Source organism: Dysidea avara, chromosome 12 (assembly GCF_963678975.1).
Source record: "Dysidea avara chromosome 12, odDysAvar1.4, whole genome shotgun sequence".
NCBI classification, from domain to species: Eukaryota; Metazoa; Porifera; class Demospongiae; order Dictyoceratida; family Dysideidae; genus Dysidea; species Dysidea avara.
The window spans coordinates 14,949,665-14,964,895 of NC_089283.1; the positions used below are offsets into that span (position 1 = coordinate 14,949,665).

Below are 15,231 nucleotides of genomic sequence, written 5' to 3' on the forward strand. Positions count from 1 at the left end.
TTTAATCTTAAAAATGTAATAAAAATCTAATGCAGTTTGTCAGCAATACAGTTCAGCTATATTACTATAACACTAATAAAAGTAAAATATTGCAGTGACACATCAAAATAATTTGTCCAAATGACAATATAGCTGTGTGTGTCTGTGCAAGATGTCATAACTTGCTTATAAACTTGATGTGACCATCTGACTTGCGTTGAAAGAGGTATGCTGCATTACTACCCACAACTCTTGACAAAAACTTGAAATGAAGAGATTCGTTTTCCATCATGGCCAGGGTGTACATGTTTAGCCTGTTCAACTGGAAATCCAGTGCAGCTGCATCTAACACCTTCAGAAAGCTGTGAAGATATTTATAAACTTTACTACTTTGCTGTACTATATATATATGTAGAATAATTATATCAGTACCATACAGAAACCATGGTAGGTTTTACATGTAGAAGCTCAGAATGAGGAGTATACGCCTTATATGCTAGAGCACAATTTCCAACCTGTTGTCACAATTTTTGTTAGCATAGTACTTATTATGATGATTGTGTTGATGACAATTGGAACAAGTACGTCTTATCGTATAGTGTGTACTGCCAATACTGATTGAAACCAAAATGTTTGTATATAATATTGGCTCTGATACAGTGGAATACTAGAGAAGTTACAATAGTATTGGATTGCACAGTTTATTTGATTACTTTTGTATATACATTGGAATACTAGAGAAGTTACAATAGTATTGGATTGCACAGTTTATTTGATTACTTTTATTACAAAAGTAATCAAATAAACTGTGCAATCCAATACTATTGTAACTACAAAAGTAATCAAATAAACTGTGCAATCCAATACTATTGTAACTTCTCTAGTATTCCACTGTATCAGAGCCAATATTATAAAAATATTAGAACCATATGCATTTTGGTATTGCTGCTATCATGGCTGTTCACCTCACTTAATTCTAATAAAGTTAAAATCTGCTCAATAGTAAAAGTTCATAGTTTCATAGGTCTACCAATGGAACATTATTGTTCTAGAACATTGTATGAGTGTTCTATTTTAGAAATCCTCGAAAAAATGTGTGCTCCAGTAATAGAGCATGCATTTAAAAAAAAAATAGAACACACATAGAACAATCTAGATTGTTCCGTTGGTAGATCTACGAAATTTATAAAGTTTTACTATTGAGCAGATTTTCACTAGAATTTTCATTCATTTCTAGGAAATTAAGTGAGGTGGATAGCCATGATAGCAGCAGCTCAGTGATTAAGGATTTGGGTGGTCAGTATGGAGGTCCCTGGTTCGAACACTGGTAAATTATTTTTCCAACACTTTTCATGCACTTTTTAACCCCTCACAGTGACTGTTCTATTAGAGTATCTCAACCCTGTGATTTACAGTTGCTTGGTTTTTGCCTTGTAACTCTAGAGCTGTCAATGCAATTTCTTTTAAACCACAAAAGGTTTGAGTCATGGTTAACCTATATGCATACTGATTTCCAAAAGCAGTTTACCCTATAGGCATGACAACAAATAGGCCATTTTAAAAGGTATTTAAATGCAAATTGTCGTCCATAGCTCTATACCATTTATCAGGTTTACACCAAACTTGGTACGTAATTTTGCTGCAATACATTCTTAAATTGCACCAAAGTTCAAGAAAATCAATCTACTGATTTGCATTTTATAAGGGTTTTTGTAAAGTGCACAAAAAGAATAATCTAAGGCCACACCTTTTTTCACAGCTTGGCTGTTTTTGTGTGGATATCACTTTTTTGTAATTGCAAGTTCAAAAGCCAGCCTATGGTTGGCCTTGACACTTCCTTTTAACTTGCCTTTTTACTTCCCTCTTTACTTACAGGAATCGTCGAAGACTACGAAGAACTGAATTTTGAAGGCGCAAAGATAGCTGGGCAGATTCAGCTCATGAGTAGAGGTGTGTGATTATCTAGATATATTCGATTATCAAGATATCATAAGACTTATCGAGATAAGGAGGATAGGTTAGATAATAGTAAATTTTTGTAAATTATTTGTATACCTGATGGTGTAGGCATCTCCTGGGGGCTCCAGCTCTCCTACCATTTGGAAACATTGCTAAGACTAACATTTTTCACTTTTTATAGTCTTCATTCAAATTGCAATTTGCTCACTTTACTGGTTACAATATTGGCAGTTTACTAAAATAAATAATCGTTTCAGTTATCTAGATATGTTAGATAATCGAGATAAGTTCAAAGGAAATATTGAGATATGTCTAAAGTAGTCATCACACACTGAGTAGAGATGTTTGATTCATGAGAGATGTCCTACCCCGAGGAAGTTTCCACAGTAGAAATGATTATCAAGCTATGGATACATGAAAGCGGTGTTTTCTTGGTTCTGTAAAACAAGTATGTTGCCCACCCGCACCAGCTGTACTCGGCTGCATGACACACACTATTTTCATAATTTTTGTAGTAGCTACTCTAATAGAGCACACATTTTTTCTGAGCACTTCAATGCAACACATATAGAATGTTCTAGAATTTCCACTGACAGATCTACAAGTTATCATTCTAGTGTACTAAACCGGAACATTCATTTATAAGGTAGAAATTAAGTGGGGTGAGCAACTGACAATGGTGGCAGAGCAGTAAGGGCTTGGGTATATAGGTGTGGAGGTCCCTGGTTCAAAACCTGGAGAATTTTTTCCCGACATTTTTTGTGCACGTTTTTTAAATCTCGGTGACTGCTCTGTTAGAATATCTTGATCCGGATTTCGATCCGGATTTTGTTATAACTCCATGACTGTTAGTGCGATTTCTTTCAAACCACAAAAGGTTTTCACTATGATAGTTACTCCATGTACAGACCGATTTTCAAGTTACTCTGTCAAGCAGTTTACCCTGGAGGTGTGACAACAAATAGCCTTTGGAATTTGAAAAATCGTGCATGACTCCTTTGGTTTTAGTCTGATCTGTACCAACATTGGATTGTAAATGTACAGTATTACAATCTTACTGCCATCCAAATTTTAAGTAAATCTACCAAAAACATGTCCCAAACTAAATAAGAAGCCAAACCTTTAAGATGTGGCAAGTTTTTCCTTAAAACACAGCAAATTTTTCCTTAAAACACAGCAAATTTTCTGTGATGTACCAAATTTTACCCTTGTGTAAGAAGCATGGTTCCTACACGTGTAGGGCAGCATTAAGAAATTTTGTAGGAAATATTCCCACACTGTTGAATTTTGTAAGAAAGATTCCTACACATGACATATTGTGTAGGAATAATTCCTACAAGTGTAGGAATAATTCCTACATTTGTAAGAACAATTCCTACACTTGTGGGAATGATTCCTACACTTGTAGGAATTATTCCTACACTGCAAGAAGATTACTGTGAAAAAAGAGGGATATAAGATGGTATTTCCAGTGGCTTATTGAATACAAAAAAGCTTGATATAACCTGTATTATACTAACAATCTCGTGTAAGGCTTTAGTTAATGTGCTAAACATACTGAGACCATATATGTGATGGTATAGGTTGGACATTATACTAGATAAGCTATTTCAGGTAATGTGATAAATAAACTGAAACCATATAAATTATGTAATAGTATAGTATGCATTATACTAAAGTATAACATGAGTATAATACAGGGTTTATATTAAGGCTTATTTGTATTCAATAAGCCACTGGAAATACCATCTTATATCCCACCTCTTTCACAGTGGATGTCTTACACTTTGTGCCATGTGTAGGAATCTTTCTTACAAAATTCAACAGAATGGGAATATTTCCTACAAAATTCTGCAAAAATTCTCAACAAAGCTCTACACATGTAGGAATCATGTTTCCTACACAAGTGTAAAATTTCTTCCAGCACGTTACCTCAAAATTATGATTTCTTATTTAATTTGGAATATGTTCAAAGTATGCACGAATTATTATGATGTTTCTAAAGTGTGCGAGACTGCTCTATTAGAATATTTCGATTCTGCAATTTTACACATGGTTGAAGAATTTCCATGACTTACTGCGATTTCTTTCAAACCACAAAAGGTTTGCACTACAATAGTTACTTCATGTACAGATCGATTTTCAAGTTATCCTGCCAAGCGGTTTACCCTGGAGGTATGACAATAAATCGCCTTTGGAATTTTGAAAAATTGTGCATAATTCCTCTGTACCAAAATTGGACTCTAAATGTACAGTATTACACTCTTACTGCCACCTAAATTTTAAATAAATCGACCAAAGCGCATGCGAGTTATTACAATTTTTCTACAGTGTGCGAGATGAAAAAGAAGAAAAAGATAACGAAGAAAAATACGAAGAAAATAAGATAAACTTTGAAGGTGCGTATCTCAGTGATGGATGGGTGGATTCACTTCAAATTTGGAATGGTAAGTGCCCCACCTCGAGGGAATTTCCACAGCAAAAATAGTTAATTTCCATTTAGCCATTAGCGAGCTATGAATACGTGAAAATGGCGTTATCTTGGTTCCTGTAAAATACACACTTGTCTGTCGCATACCCACACTGGCTGTACTTGGCCGCACGACACACTGTCGTGTGTTTTGATGTGCTGCTAAACCATACCCCAAACCTTAGAGATCATCTCTGGAGTACAACAATGTATGATTGGATTTGTGAAAAAGTACCCTTTTCACGCAAAATTTGACCAATTTAGCTACAACTTCATAATGTTTTAATCATTGCATATAATCATCTGAACTTTTCCATGAGGGTAGCTACAGTATCTGCCTGCATTTTGATGTAAAGAGAAACTTAGTCAACTGTTATGATATTTAGTTTACTGGTACGTTAGATGTGTGGAAATTTGCCATTTTATTATTATATGCACATGGTAGCTATTATATGAGAATTAGTGGTTGTTTTATTTGATTATTTTTCAGCAGTAGCTAATACACTTATAATCAATACTTGCAACTCTGTAACAATTTCAGTAATTATAAATTGGCTTCAGTCCCCTAACCCATCTCCTTCCCAACTGTAAATTACAGAATTACTGCATAAAAGATTATTATAGCACAGCTACTAAAAATATTGTAAAAGACAGTTCAAACAGTTGTCCTGATGAAATCCAATTTTGTTTACAAAGGTCTAGATCCACAACTGAATTAAACACTGTATTAATAGAATTAATGTAAATGTTTGGGCTATAATTCTAATGATTTAGCACACTAATGAGTAGAAAAAACCTGTGGCATCTATTTTATAAAAAAATATAAAAATATTTTGCCATTTGAAATTGTGTACACATGCAATAACGTGGTCCTTCATGTGTAGTTAAAATAGAATGATTGTATGCTTATGTGTACTTGCAATTTTGCTTACTTTCCATGATCAAATTTGCGTTTGCTGTATTTCTGCAACATTTCAATATAGTATTCGATCATTTCCATTCTCCTCTGGATAGGACACTCTGGGGGTAGAACAAAGGCTAGGAATTCTGCCAAGTCATGTTGAGGAACATCAATCCTTGCCACTTCCCAGTCATAGATGCACATTTGTCGAGGATCCTCATCTGAGTTAGCACTTTGATCAGTTGCAACTTTACGGATGCAAATATTTCGTGGGTTGCAATCATTTTGGATCAAGGTCTTTGGAAAACTATCAAATATTTTCCAAAGTTCATCCATAGAATCAATAGCTTTAGTGGTCATTTCCACCCTAAACAATAAGATAATTATTATTCACATATAAAAACACAAACAAAACTGCATTAACTGAACCAGTAGGATAAGGGACATCCATTGAAGTGAATCACTCTACAAATTTTGGAGGTGTGGTACGCAAATTAGACAATTTCTGCTTCATTCTTAGGTGATAAACCACCCATTGTCATGCTACCCACAAAATTGACATGTACTGCCAGCAAATAGAACTTTAGTCAGTTTGCATTCACCTGAGTCCCCTACCAAAAACACATGCGCATCACCAATGGTTTTGTACTGAAACAAGTCATGTTTTTGTGTTGTAAACATGTTTGATAACCAGTTCAGGTGCTTAAGGGTAAGTAGAAGTCTAGGAAAATGGGAACAGGATGGGAAACAGAAAGCTGGAATGAGAATGACCAATGGAATTGTCTGATAAGGGTCATCATGTCAAATACAGGTTTGATTTTACAACACGGTTCATCTTTACAGCTGGAGTTGCACAGATACTTGAATTGGTAATCAGTAGAGACTGATAATTAGCTGTTTTTACCATAATTGGAAATTGGTTGTAACAGTCTGTGGCTATTATATTAGTAGATTATTAGCCTATTCAACTTCAACAGCTGCAGTACCACTGGAGGGCTGGTGTCCAAAGCTGTGGCATGTATTTAGGTAATTTGGTGGTGACTAAAACCTAAATAAACAGTGACTAATGGAGCCTTAGCCTACTTGTCTGATTAGCAGCTTTGACTATTGGAAATTATAGCATTTTAGTGGATTATGCACACACGTAACTTGTGGAGCCCTACAATCGGGTATCAGTTAACTATTGGTGAAATAGGGCTTAGCCTCAAAATGGGAATAAGTACAAGTTTATTTGCAGCATTGTGTTGGATTCTTCCACTAAAGCGATCAAAACACTCTAATAGATAAAATACCCTCATAGAGCAGTCAAGATTGCACCAGGGACCTGCATTGAAAGCTTGTAGAATAGATGGACTGTAGCTGGGAATATAGACTAGCTAAGTTATCAATGCTGGAGGTTAGCTACTCCTTTGAAACCATAAACATTTTAACAACTATTAATTAAGTTTGTAGGTTTTCAAAACTGCACCTGTATGCTGCTTCTAGATAAGAAGTCATATGATGGGTGTATGCAACAGTATACTTGTCAAGTTGAAGTGGCTCTAAGAGGAGTTTTTATGATTGTTTTGTTGTCTGTAGTCTCCTCATTGGAGCCACTTCAGCTAGCTTGCCACATACTGCAGCTGCCACATACCCAATCATGTGACTTTTACCCCAAACCATATTTATTATAATACAGACACTGTTAGTTAATTAGAACTACTTGTAAACTTCTTCATGTTTAATGACTGAATCTTTTAAAATGTTTATAGTTTCAAAGGAGTAGCTCAGGTTTGATGACTTAACTAGCCTATAAACCTAATCTATGCCACGTTTAGTCCACCAATTACCTGGATTACAATCCAGATCCTGGTGGAATAGTTCAAAACATTCTTGACTGCTTTATTAGAGTATTTTAATCCCAGTGACTGCTCTATTTAATCCACTTATTATAGAAACAAGTACATGAAAAATTTAGAATTTTCAACTAGAGTAGGGACCATAGCACATCGATAAAAAGTACTGAAACAAGTTGGAGTAGTCCATGATATTAAATCACAGTAAAACAATAAGGAGTGTTATATCCCTACTGTGCTCAAGATACCATAACAGAAATGCACAGTAGGGACATAACACTTCTTATTGTTTTACTGTGATTTAATATCATGGACTACTCCAACTTGTTTCAGTACTTTTTATTGATGTGCTATGGTCCCTACTCTAGTTGAAAATTCAAAATTTTTTCATGTACTTGTTTGTTAACTTTTTTTGTAAATAATTTTATTATGACTGGTGAACCCACGCATACTGCATCTGAAATTCCCAGCCCCTTATTGTCTGAAAAGTGAACTATCCATTACGCTTTGTTGCCAGCTATGTTCAACCCATTGCAGGGCTGAGCCCAGAGATTTTGAGTGGTCCGGCCATCCATGGACTGCAGTGAAGGTCATAGTCATGCACACTACTCAGTTTTTATTGATCTAATATGATCTGTAAATCAGACATTATCTGCTTTGGTGTGTTACTTAACTACATGCGCTATAAGTACACACAGCATGCTAAGCTAGAGGGGTCAGGGGGCATGCTCCCCCAGGGAAATTTTTGAAAATAGATACTCTGAAATGGCATCTGGAAGCTATTCAAAGTCTCTTCTTTTTGTTAACATCAATGGTAATTTTGTGCTACATTACTAATTAATTGAGTTTCATATCTGACTATTATAGCTAGTAGCTAATTTTGTTTTCATGATGTATACAAAAATTTCTCAACGTGAAAGTTTAGTTTTAGATTGTAACTGCATGCTAATGCACAACATGCATGATCAATTAGTTCAATGCAGTGTGCCATGCAGATGACTCACTGGGTATTTTAAGACAGTTAACACAGATGAAATGGATTAGACTATAAGTACTGAATGGTTTATTAGAGTATCACGATGACTGTTCTATTAGAGTATATTTTAATGACTGCTCTATTAGAGTATCTTGATCTTTTCACTAAAACAAGTAGCTGAAAAGTGATTGGCCGGACCATGGGCTCTGATCCTGACCCATTGCACAGCATTTTGAATCAAGAACTGTTCGTAAAGCACCTCTGCAATCCACACATACCAATAGAAAGAAATTGTGCCGCGCGCCCCAATTAAATTAATTAGGCCAATGAAACTTGATTACCAGTTTCTCGCTCAGGTTTTTTTTGAAAATTTGATTCGGGCGGGCGGTTATTGTTCATTATTTTCCAAAAGCACAACACACATCCCAAACATGAAAATTTCGGCCAGAAAACAGTGAGATCTACATTGATTACTCTTGCATTAAAATAGCTAAAGTACATTACTAATCCATATAAGAATATTCAGCTATTTCTGTAACTCCTAAACAAGTGATTTTTCTATTAGAGTATAGCCGATTGCTCTATTAGAGTTAAAGTGACTGCTTTATTAGAGTATTTCGATCTGAAATACCAATAATGAAATTCCATGCGGGTATATCAAAAGCATGCGGGCGATGACGCGAAACTGCTAATCAAGCTTCATTGGCTTTATCGTCTGAAAAGTGAAATATCCATTACACTTCGCTGTTGGCTATGTTCAACTCGTTACACAGCAGTACAAATCAAGAACTGTAGGGATTGTAACAATTGTTGCTGATACCAATAACTCACAACTCAACTGACTCACAAAAGCATGTGTCCTACTTTTACATGTGCATGTGTGGCTATTTACAAAGGAGGTGTTGATCATCATCAAGACACACGGTAGTGTGTCGTACGGCCCAAGAAGCGGGCGCGCCACACAGTGAGTATATTTACAGGAAGAAACAAAACGTCATTTTCACACTTTTGTATCTCGGTGATAGCTTATCCGATTGAAACCAAATTTGCTGCAGAGTTGCCGGGAGTCTACATTCCAAATTTGAAGGAAATCACTCAAGCCATTTCCGAGATATGAGTGGCCAAAGTTTCGTTTTTTTTTCTTCTTCGTCATTTCGCACACTTGCAAAAATTGCTATAAAACGCAAATGCATGCTGCGATCGCCTTGAAATTTGGCACACAGAAAGGGAGTCCAAAGGCGAATCCTAGCATCAAATTTGGTTTTTTAAAAAAAATAATTATAATTAATTTTTATTCATTTATTTTTTTAAACCCCGGGCTTGATGGACTGCCCTTGCCTACCACCCCCAGCACAAAGAAAGGCACGTGCTGGACAACTGTAAAAGACAAAAGAAAAAACAGTAGCACAGCCAGCATGTTACTCTGACAAGCGGGACTCCACTTGCACTAAATCAGCCAGCATCAAATTTGGTGCACTCCACAGCCAGCATGCACTCCACAGCCAGCATCAAAACCCACTTGCACTCCACAGCCAGCATGAAAACCCACTTGCACTCCACAGCCAGCATCAAATTTGGTGCAAATCCGATGAATGGTTCAAGAGTTATGACCGATTATTCGCGTAAAACAAGATCGATTTGTTGTCACGCCTACAGGGTAAACCACTTCATGGAATGAGTTGAAAATTGCTATGTAGATGGAGTAACCATCATAGGAGTGCCTTTTGGTGGTTTGAAAGGAATCGAGATAAAGACCACGAAGATATAACACAAAACCCAACCTGTGTCACAATTACGTGATCGATTTTTAGTAATAAAAAAGTATTAGTTTTTACGCCTACTAGTCAAACCGCTAAGAGCAATGAGCTGAAAATCAGTGTATAGCTGGAATAATCTTCATAGAATTGATAGAAAGTCCTTGCAGTAGTATAGAAGAATTGGATTACAAACCACTGAGTTATAATTCGAAAGCCAACTCCGTGTAGCAAATGCGAGATCGAGATACTCTAATAGAACAGTCACCCTAATAGAGCATTCAGCTAATTTATTTACTCCATTATAGAATTCCATTACATTACAAGTTATTTTGTAGGGACTTCAGCTGCAAGCAGTTAATCTTACAGACAGTTCAGCAAGAAGCAAGTCACCCTGTGGAGAGGTAAGCTACAATTATATCACTGTAGAGATTCAAAACATTACAAGTCACACTGAAGAGAGTTCAGCTATCAACAAGTCATGCACCCTGTAGAGAGTTCACCTACAATTAAATCACTCTCTAGAGAATTCAGCTACACACAAGTCACTGTGCAGAGAGTTCAGCTACAAACAAATTATCCTGTAGAGAGATCAGCTACAAACAAAACACTTTGCAGAGAGTTCAGCTACAAACAAATCAATCTTTAGAGTGATCAGCAACAAACAAATCAACTTGTAGAGAGATCAGCTAGAAACAAATCAACCGGCAGAGAGATCAGCTACAACAAATCAACTTGTAGAGAGATCAGTTACACACAAATCAACCTGTAGAGAGATAAGCTAGAAATAAATCACCCTGTAGAGAGTTCAGCTAAAACAAATCAACCTGCACAGAGATCAGCTACAAACAAATCACCTTATAGACAGTTCAGCTACAAACAAATTACCCTGTAGAAAGATCGACTACAAACAAATCAACACTTGCAGAGAGATCAGCTACACACAAATCAACTTGTAGAGAGATTAGTTAGAAACAAATCACCCTGTAGAGAGATCAACTACAAACAAATCACCCTGTAGAGAGATCATCTAGAAACTAGACACAATGTAAGGAGTTCAGCTACAAGCAATACACCCTGTTGAGATTTCAGCTACAAACAAATCAACCTGTAGAGCGATCAGCTAGAAACAAATCACCCTGAAGAGAGGTCAGCTACAAAAAATCACCCTGTAGAGAGATCAGCTAGAAACAAATCACCCTGTAGAGACTTCAGCTACAAACAAATCAACCTGCAGAGAGATCAGCTACAAACAAATCACCCTGTAGAGAGTTCAGCTACAAACAAATCAACCTGCAGAGAGATCAGCTAGAAACTAGACACAATGTAAGGAGTTCAGCTACAAGCAAATCACCCTTTAGAGAGTTCAGCTACAAACAAATCAACCTGCAGAGAGATCAAATCACCTTATAGAGAGTTCAGCTACAAACAAATTGCCCTGTAGAGAGATCAGTTACAAACAAATCAACCTGCAGAGAGATCAGCTACACACAAATCAACTTGTAGAGAGATCAGCTACAAACAAATCACCCTGTGGAGATCAGCTAGAAACTAGACACAATGTAAGGAGTTCAGCTACAAGCAAATCACCCTGTAGAGATTTCGGCTGCAAACAAATCACCCTGTAGAGAGATCAGCTAGAAACTAGACACAATGTAAAGAGTTCTGCTAGAAGAGGTCACCTTATAGAGAGTTCAGCTACAAAGAAACCATCATGTAGAGAGTTCAGCTGCAAACAAATCACTCTGTATAGAGTTCATTTAGAAAAAGTCACCTTATAGAGAGTTCAGCCACAAAGAAACCGCCATGTAGAGAGTTCAGTCTCAAACAAATTACTGTGTCGAGAATTCAACAACAAACAAATCGCCCTTTAGAGGGATCAGCTAGAAGAAACTACCTTGTAGAGAGTTCAGCTACAAAGAAACCATCATGTAGAGTTCAGCTACAAAGAAAGCACCATGTACAGAGTTTAGCTGCAAACAAATCACATGTAGAGAATTCAGCTAGAAACAAATCACCCTGTAGAGAGATCAGCAGAAATCATCATGTAGAGAGTTCAGCTACAAAGAAATCACCCTGTAGAGAGTTCAGCTAGAAGAAGTCACCTTGTAGAGAGTTCAGCTACAAAGAAACCATCATGTAGAGAGTTCAGCTACAAAGAAACCATCATGTAGAGAGTTCAGCTACAAAGAAACCACCATGGATGTAGAGAGTTTAGCTGCAAACAAATAACCTGTAGAGAGTTCAGCTAGAAACAAATCACCCTGTAGAGAAATCAGCTAGAAGAGTCACCTTGTAGAGAGTTCAGCTACAAAGAAACCATCCTGTATATAGTTCAGCTATATTTTAAGTCACCCAGTAGAGAGATCAGCTGCTAAAAAATATCCTGTGGGGAATAATGGGCATGTAATAAATATATGTATATAATTTGTATAATTACTAATAAAATCAAAAATAATTGAAGTATTAAAAATCTTCTATAAGTTCTTTTCTTCTTCCTGTAGTAAATAAAAAAACGCATGGGTTAAAAAAGCTCCAAAGCCAGCCACAAATACAAAAAGAAGTGATATCTAATCAAAAACAGCCAAGCTGTAAAAAAAGGTGCGGCCCCCAAAAAGGCCATGGTGAAAAAAGATGTGAAATCCAAGGTGGCTGCCAAGAAATGGCTGTGATGGTAGGTTAATGGTAAAAATTTTAATAACGACAATTCAGGTGAATTTTGTGCCACTTGGTCTTGGCACCAAATTCACCTGAACTGTCATTATTAAAATTTTTACCATTAACCTACCATCACAGCCATTTCTTGGCCGCCACCTTGGATTTCACATCTTTTTTCACCATGGCCTTTTTGGGGGCCGCACCATTTTTTACAGCTTGGCTGTTTTTGATTAGATAGTATTTATAAGAGTTCTTATATATCTATTACATCACTACATAGTTACATCATTACACCACTCCCCTCTTAACATAAGGTGGCTCACTACAGATCAATCTAGTATTGTACATAATCAGAATACCGCTGAGGTGGGTGCCTGTCTCTAGTAGGATTCCGTCTGGCCTGAGGTTCACTGGGTTGTTGTGTGTTACTTACATCATCTAGATAGTCAACTAGTTCGATATCATTTTGATCTTCTGGTTGGACATCTGTAGGAGCTGGGGGAGTTGGTACAGTCACTAATGGGTCAGAAGTTTCTAGATGAATTTGCTTTGAGCATGGCTTCAAGCAATTAAAATGAACAACCTGCCTATCTCTTCGTTTCTGTAAATGCTGAATCCTATAGGTAGCATCTGTGATTTTCTTAACAATGCTGTATGGACCCTTCCATGGGCAATGTAACTTCTGACTACTTCCTCTTGGAACTAATGGTGAATGAAGCCAGACCCAGTCTCCAGCATTATATGGCTTGCCATGTATCTTCTCATCATATAATATTTTTTGGTGCATGTGATGCTTTGATATACCAATTCAAATGCTTCTGTCATTTTCTTTTTAAGGGATGCTGCATACTGACCCACTCCCTGACCTTCATTCTCAGGTGTACTTGTTCCATAAATGATGTCTATAGGTAGTCTAGCTTGGCGACCAAACATGAGGTAGAAAGGGGTAAAGCCTGTTGATGACTGTACACTAGTATTGTAGGCCATGCATACCTTTCTAAGTTGCTGCTCCCAGTCAAAGGAATGGTTCTCGGTAGAAGTTGCTAGCATACTTAGAAGTGTACAGTTAAAGCATTCAACGAACCCAGGAACACCTCATCCACTAACTTCTCTGCCACAGTTGAGGCTTCTTGGTTAGGTATAGCTAGGGCTTCCATCCATCTAGTATAGTAATCCCCTACTACCATCACATATGAATTTCCCTTCTCACTCTCTGGGAGAGGCCCCAGCAAGTCCACAGCCATGACTTGAGTTGGGTAGCCTGCTGTTATGGTCTGCATGGGAGCTCTTCTACTGGTTGGTGGAGATTTCCTCTTAAAACATGCCACACATGTTTGACACCAATCTCTGACATCGTTATAATGTCCAGGCCAGTAGAACCTCTCCTTGAGTTTACTCAGTTTTTTCCTGTCCCAAGTGTCCACTTGTTACTCCCTCATGTAGGCTTTTAAGTTTATCAGGACGAAACTTTTGTGGAACAACCAACTGCTTCCAGCTAAGATCTTCTCTTGGTTGAGCATATAATCGCCACAATATACCTTCTTGTACTATAAGTTGGTCCCATTGCTGGAGAAGGCGGTGATACTCCAAACTCTCACCATTAGATTCATTCATTAATGGCCGTTGGTTCTGTTGTTTAGCTTGCAATAGTCTGCCAATGTTGTGATCCTCAGTTTAGGCCTGAGAAAGTTCTGCAGTAGTGCATCCAAGTGCTGCCATGGACACTGCATTGATGGTACAATTGTGTGCATCAGGGCACTTTTTGCTACAATGTCTTACTGGCTGTCAGGACAAGGCATCTGCATTTCCATGAGTTCTACTAGGGCGATGAACTATTGTGAACTGGAACTATTGTAGTTTTTTCCAGCCACCTTGCTAGTTGGCCTTCAGGTTGCTTAAAATTTTGTAGCCGTGTCAAAGCACTGTGGTCAGTATGGATAGTGAACATTGTACCAATGAGGTATTGTCTGAAATGTTGAAGGAACGTTACCACTGCTAATAGCTCTTTTCTTGTCACACAGTAGTTATGTTCCTGTTTGGTTAATAGCCTGCTGGCATATGCAATTACACATTCCCTTCCATCATCTTGCAATTGGGAAATCACAGCACCAATACCTGTATCACTAGCATCGGTGTCAATTATGAAAGGTTTGGACCAGTCAGGAAGGGCTAGAATTGGAGCTGAAGTTAACTTCTTTTTCAAAGTGTTAAAGGCTGCCTCACTCTCTTTAGTCCATTTGAACTGAGTTCCTTTCTCTGTTAATCTGTGGAGGGGTATAGCTAGGGAGGCAAAGTCCTTGATGAAGCGTCGATAGTAGTTTGCCGACCCTAGAAACTGTTGTACTTCCTTGGGAGACTGTGGTGTAGGCCACTGGTTGACTCTCCTCGTCTTCTCTACATCTGGGGAAATTTCTTGAGCTGATACTACATGACCCAAGTAAGTAACTTTCTGTTGGAGCAGTTGACACTTGCGGGGTTGCAATTTGAGTCCAGCTTTTCGAAGGCACTCAAATACTGCCTGTAAATTGCAGAGGTGTTCTTCAAATGATTTCCCTACCACAATAATGTCATCTATGTACACTAGACAGGTCTTCCAATGTAGTCCAGCTAACACTGAGTCCATAAGTCTTTGAAAGGTGGCTGGGGCATTGCAGAGCCCAAAGGGCATAACATTGAACTCAAATAGCCCTTCGGACGTG

General features: G+C 37.5%; 1 protein-coding gene across 1 annotated transcript in view; it reads right to left on the reverse strand.

Moving 5' to 3' along the window:
* The window catches only part of LOC136241711 (uncharacterized), a 39,665-nt gene continuing 24,434 nt past the window's right edge, over positions 1 to 15,231 (reverse strand). Inside the window, exons 8-9 of the mRNA XM_066032983.1 lie at positions 5,341 to 5,676; positions 1 to 341 (exon numbers count right to left, since the gene is read on the reverse strand). Of these exons, the coding sequence (XP_065889055.1) occupies positions 155 to 341; positions 5,341 to 5,676 (523 nt within the window). The 3' untranslated portion in view covers positions 1 to 154. The remainder of the gene's footprint in view (positions 342 to 5,340; positions 5,677 to 15,231) is intronic.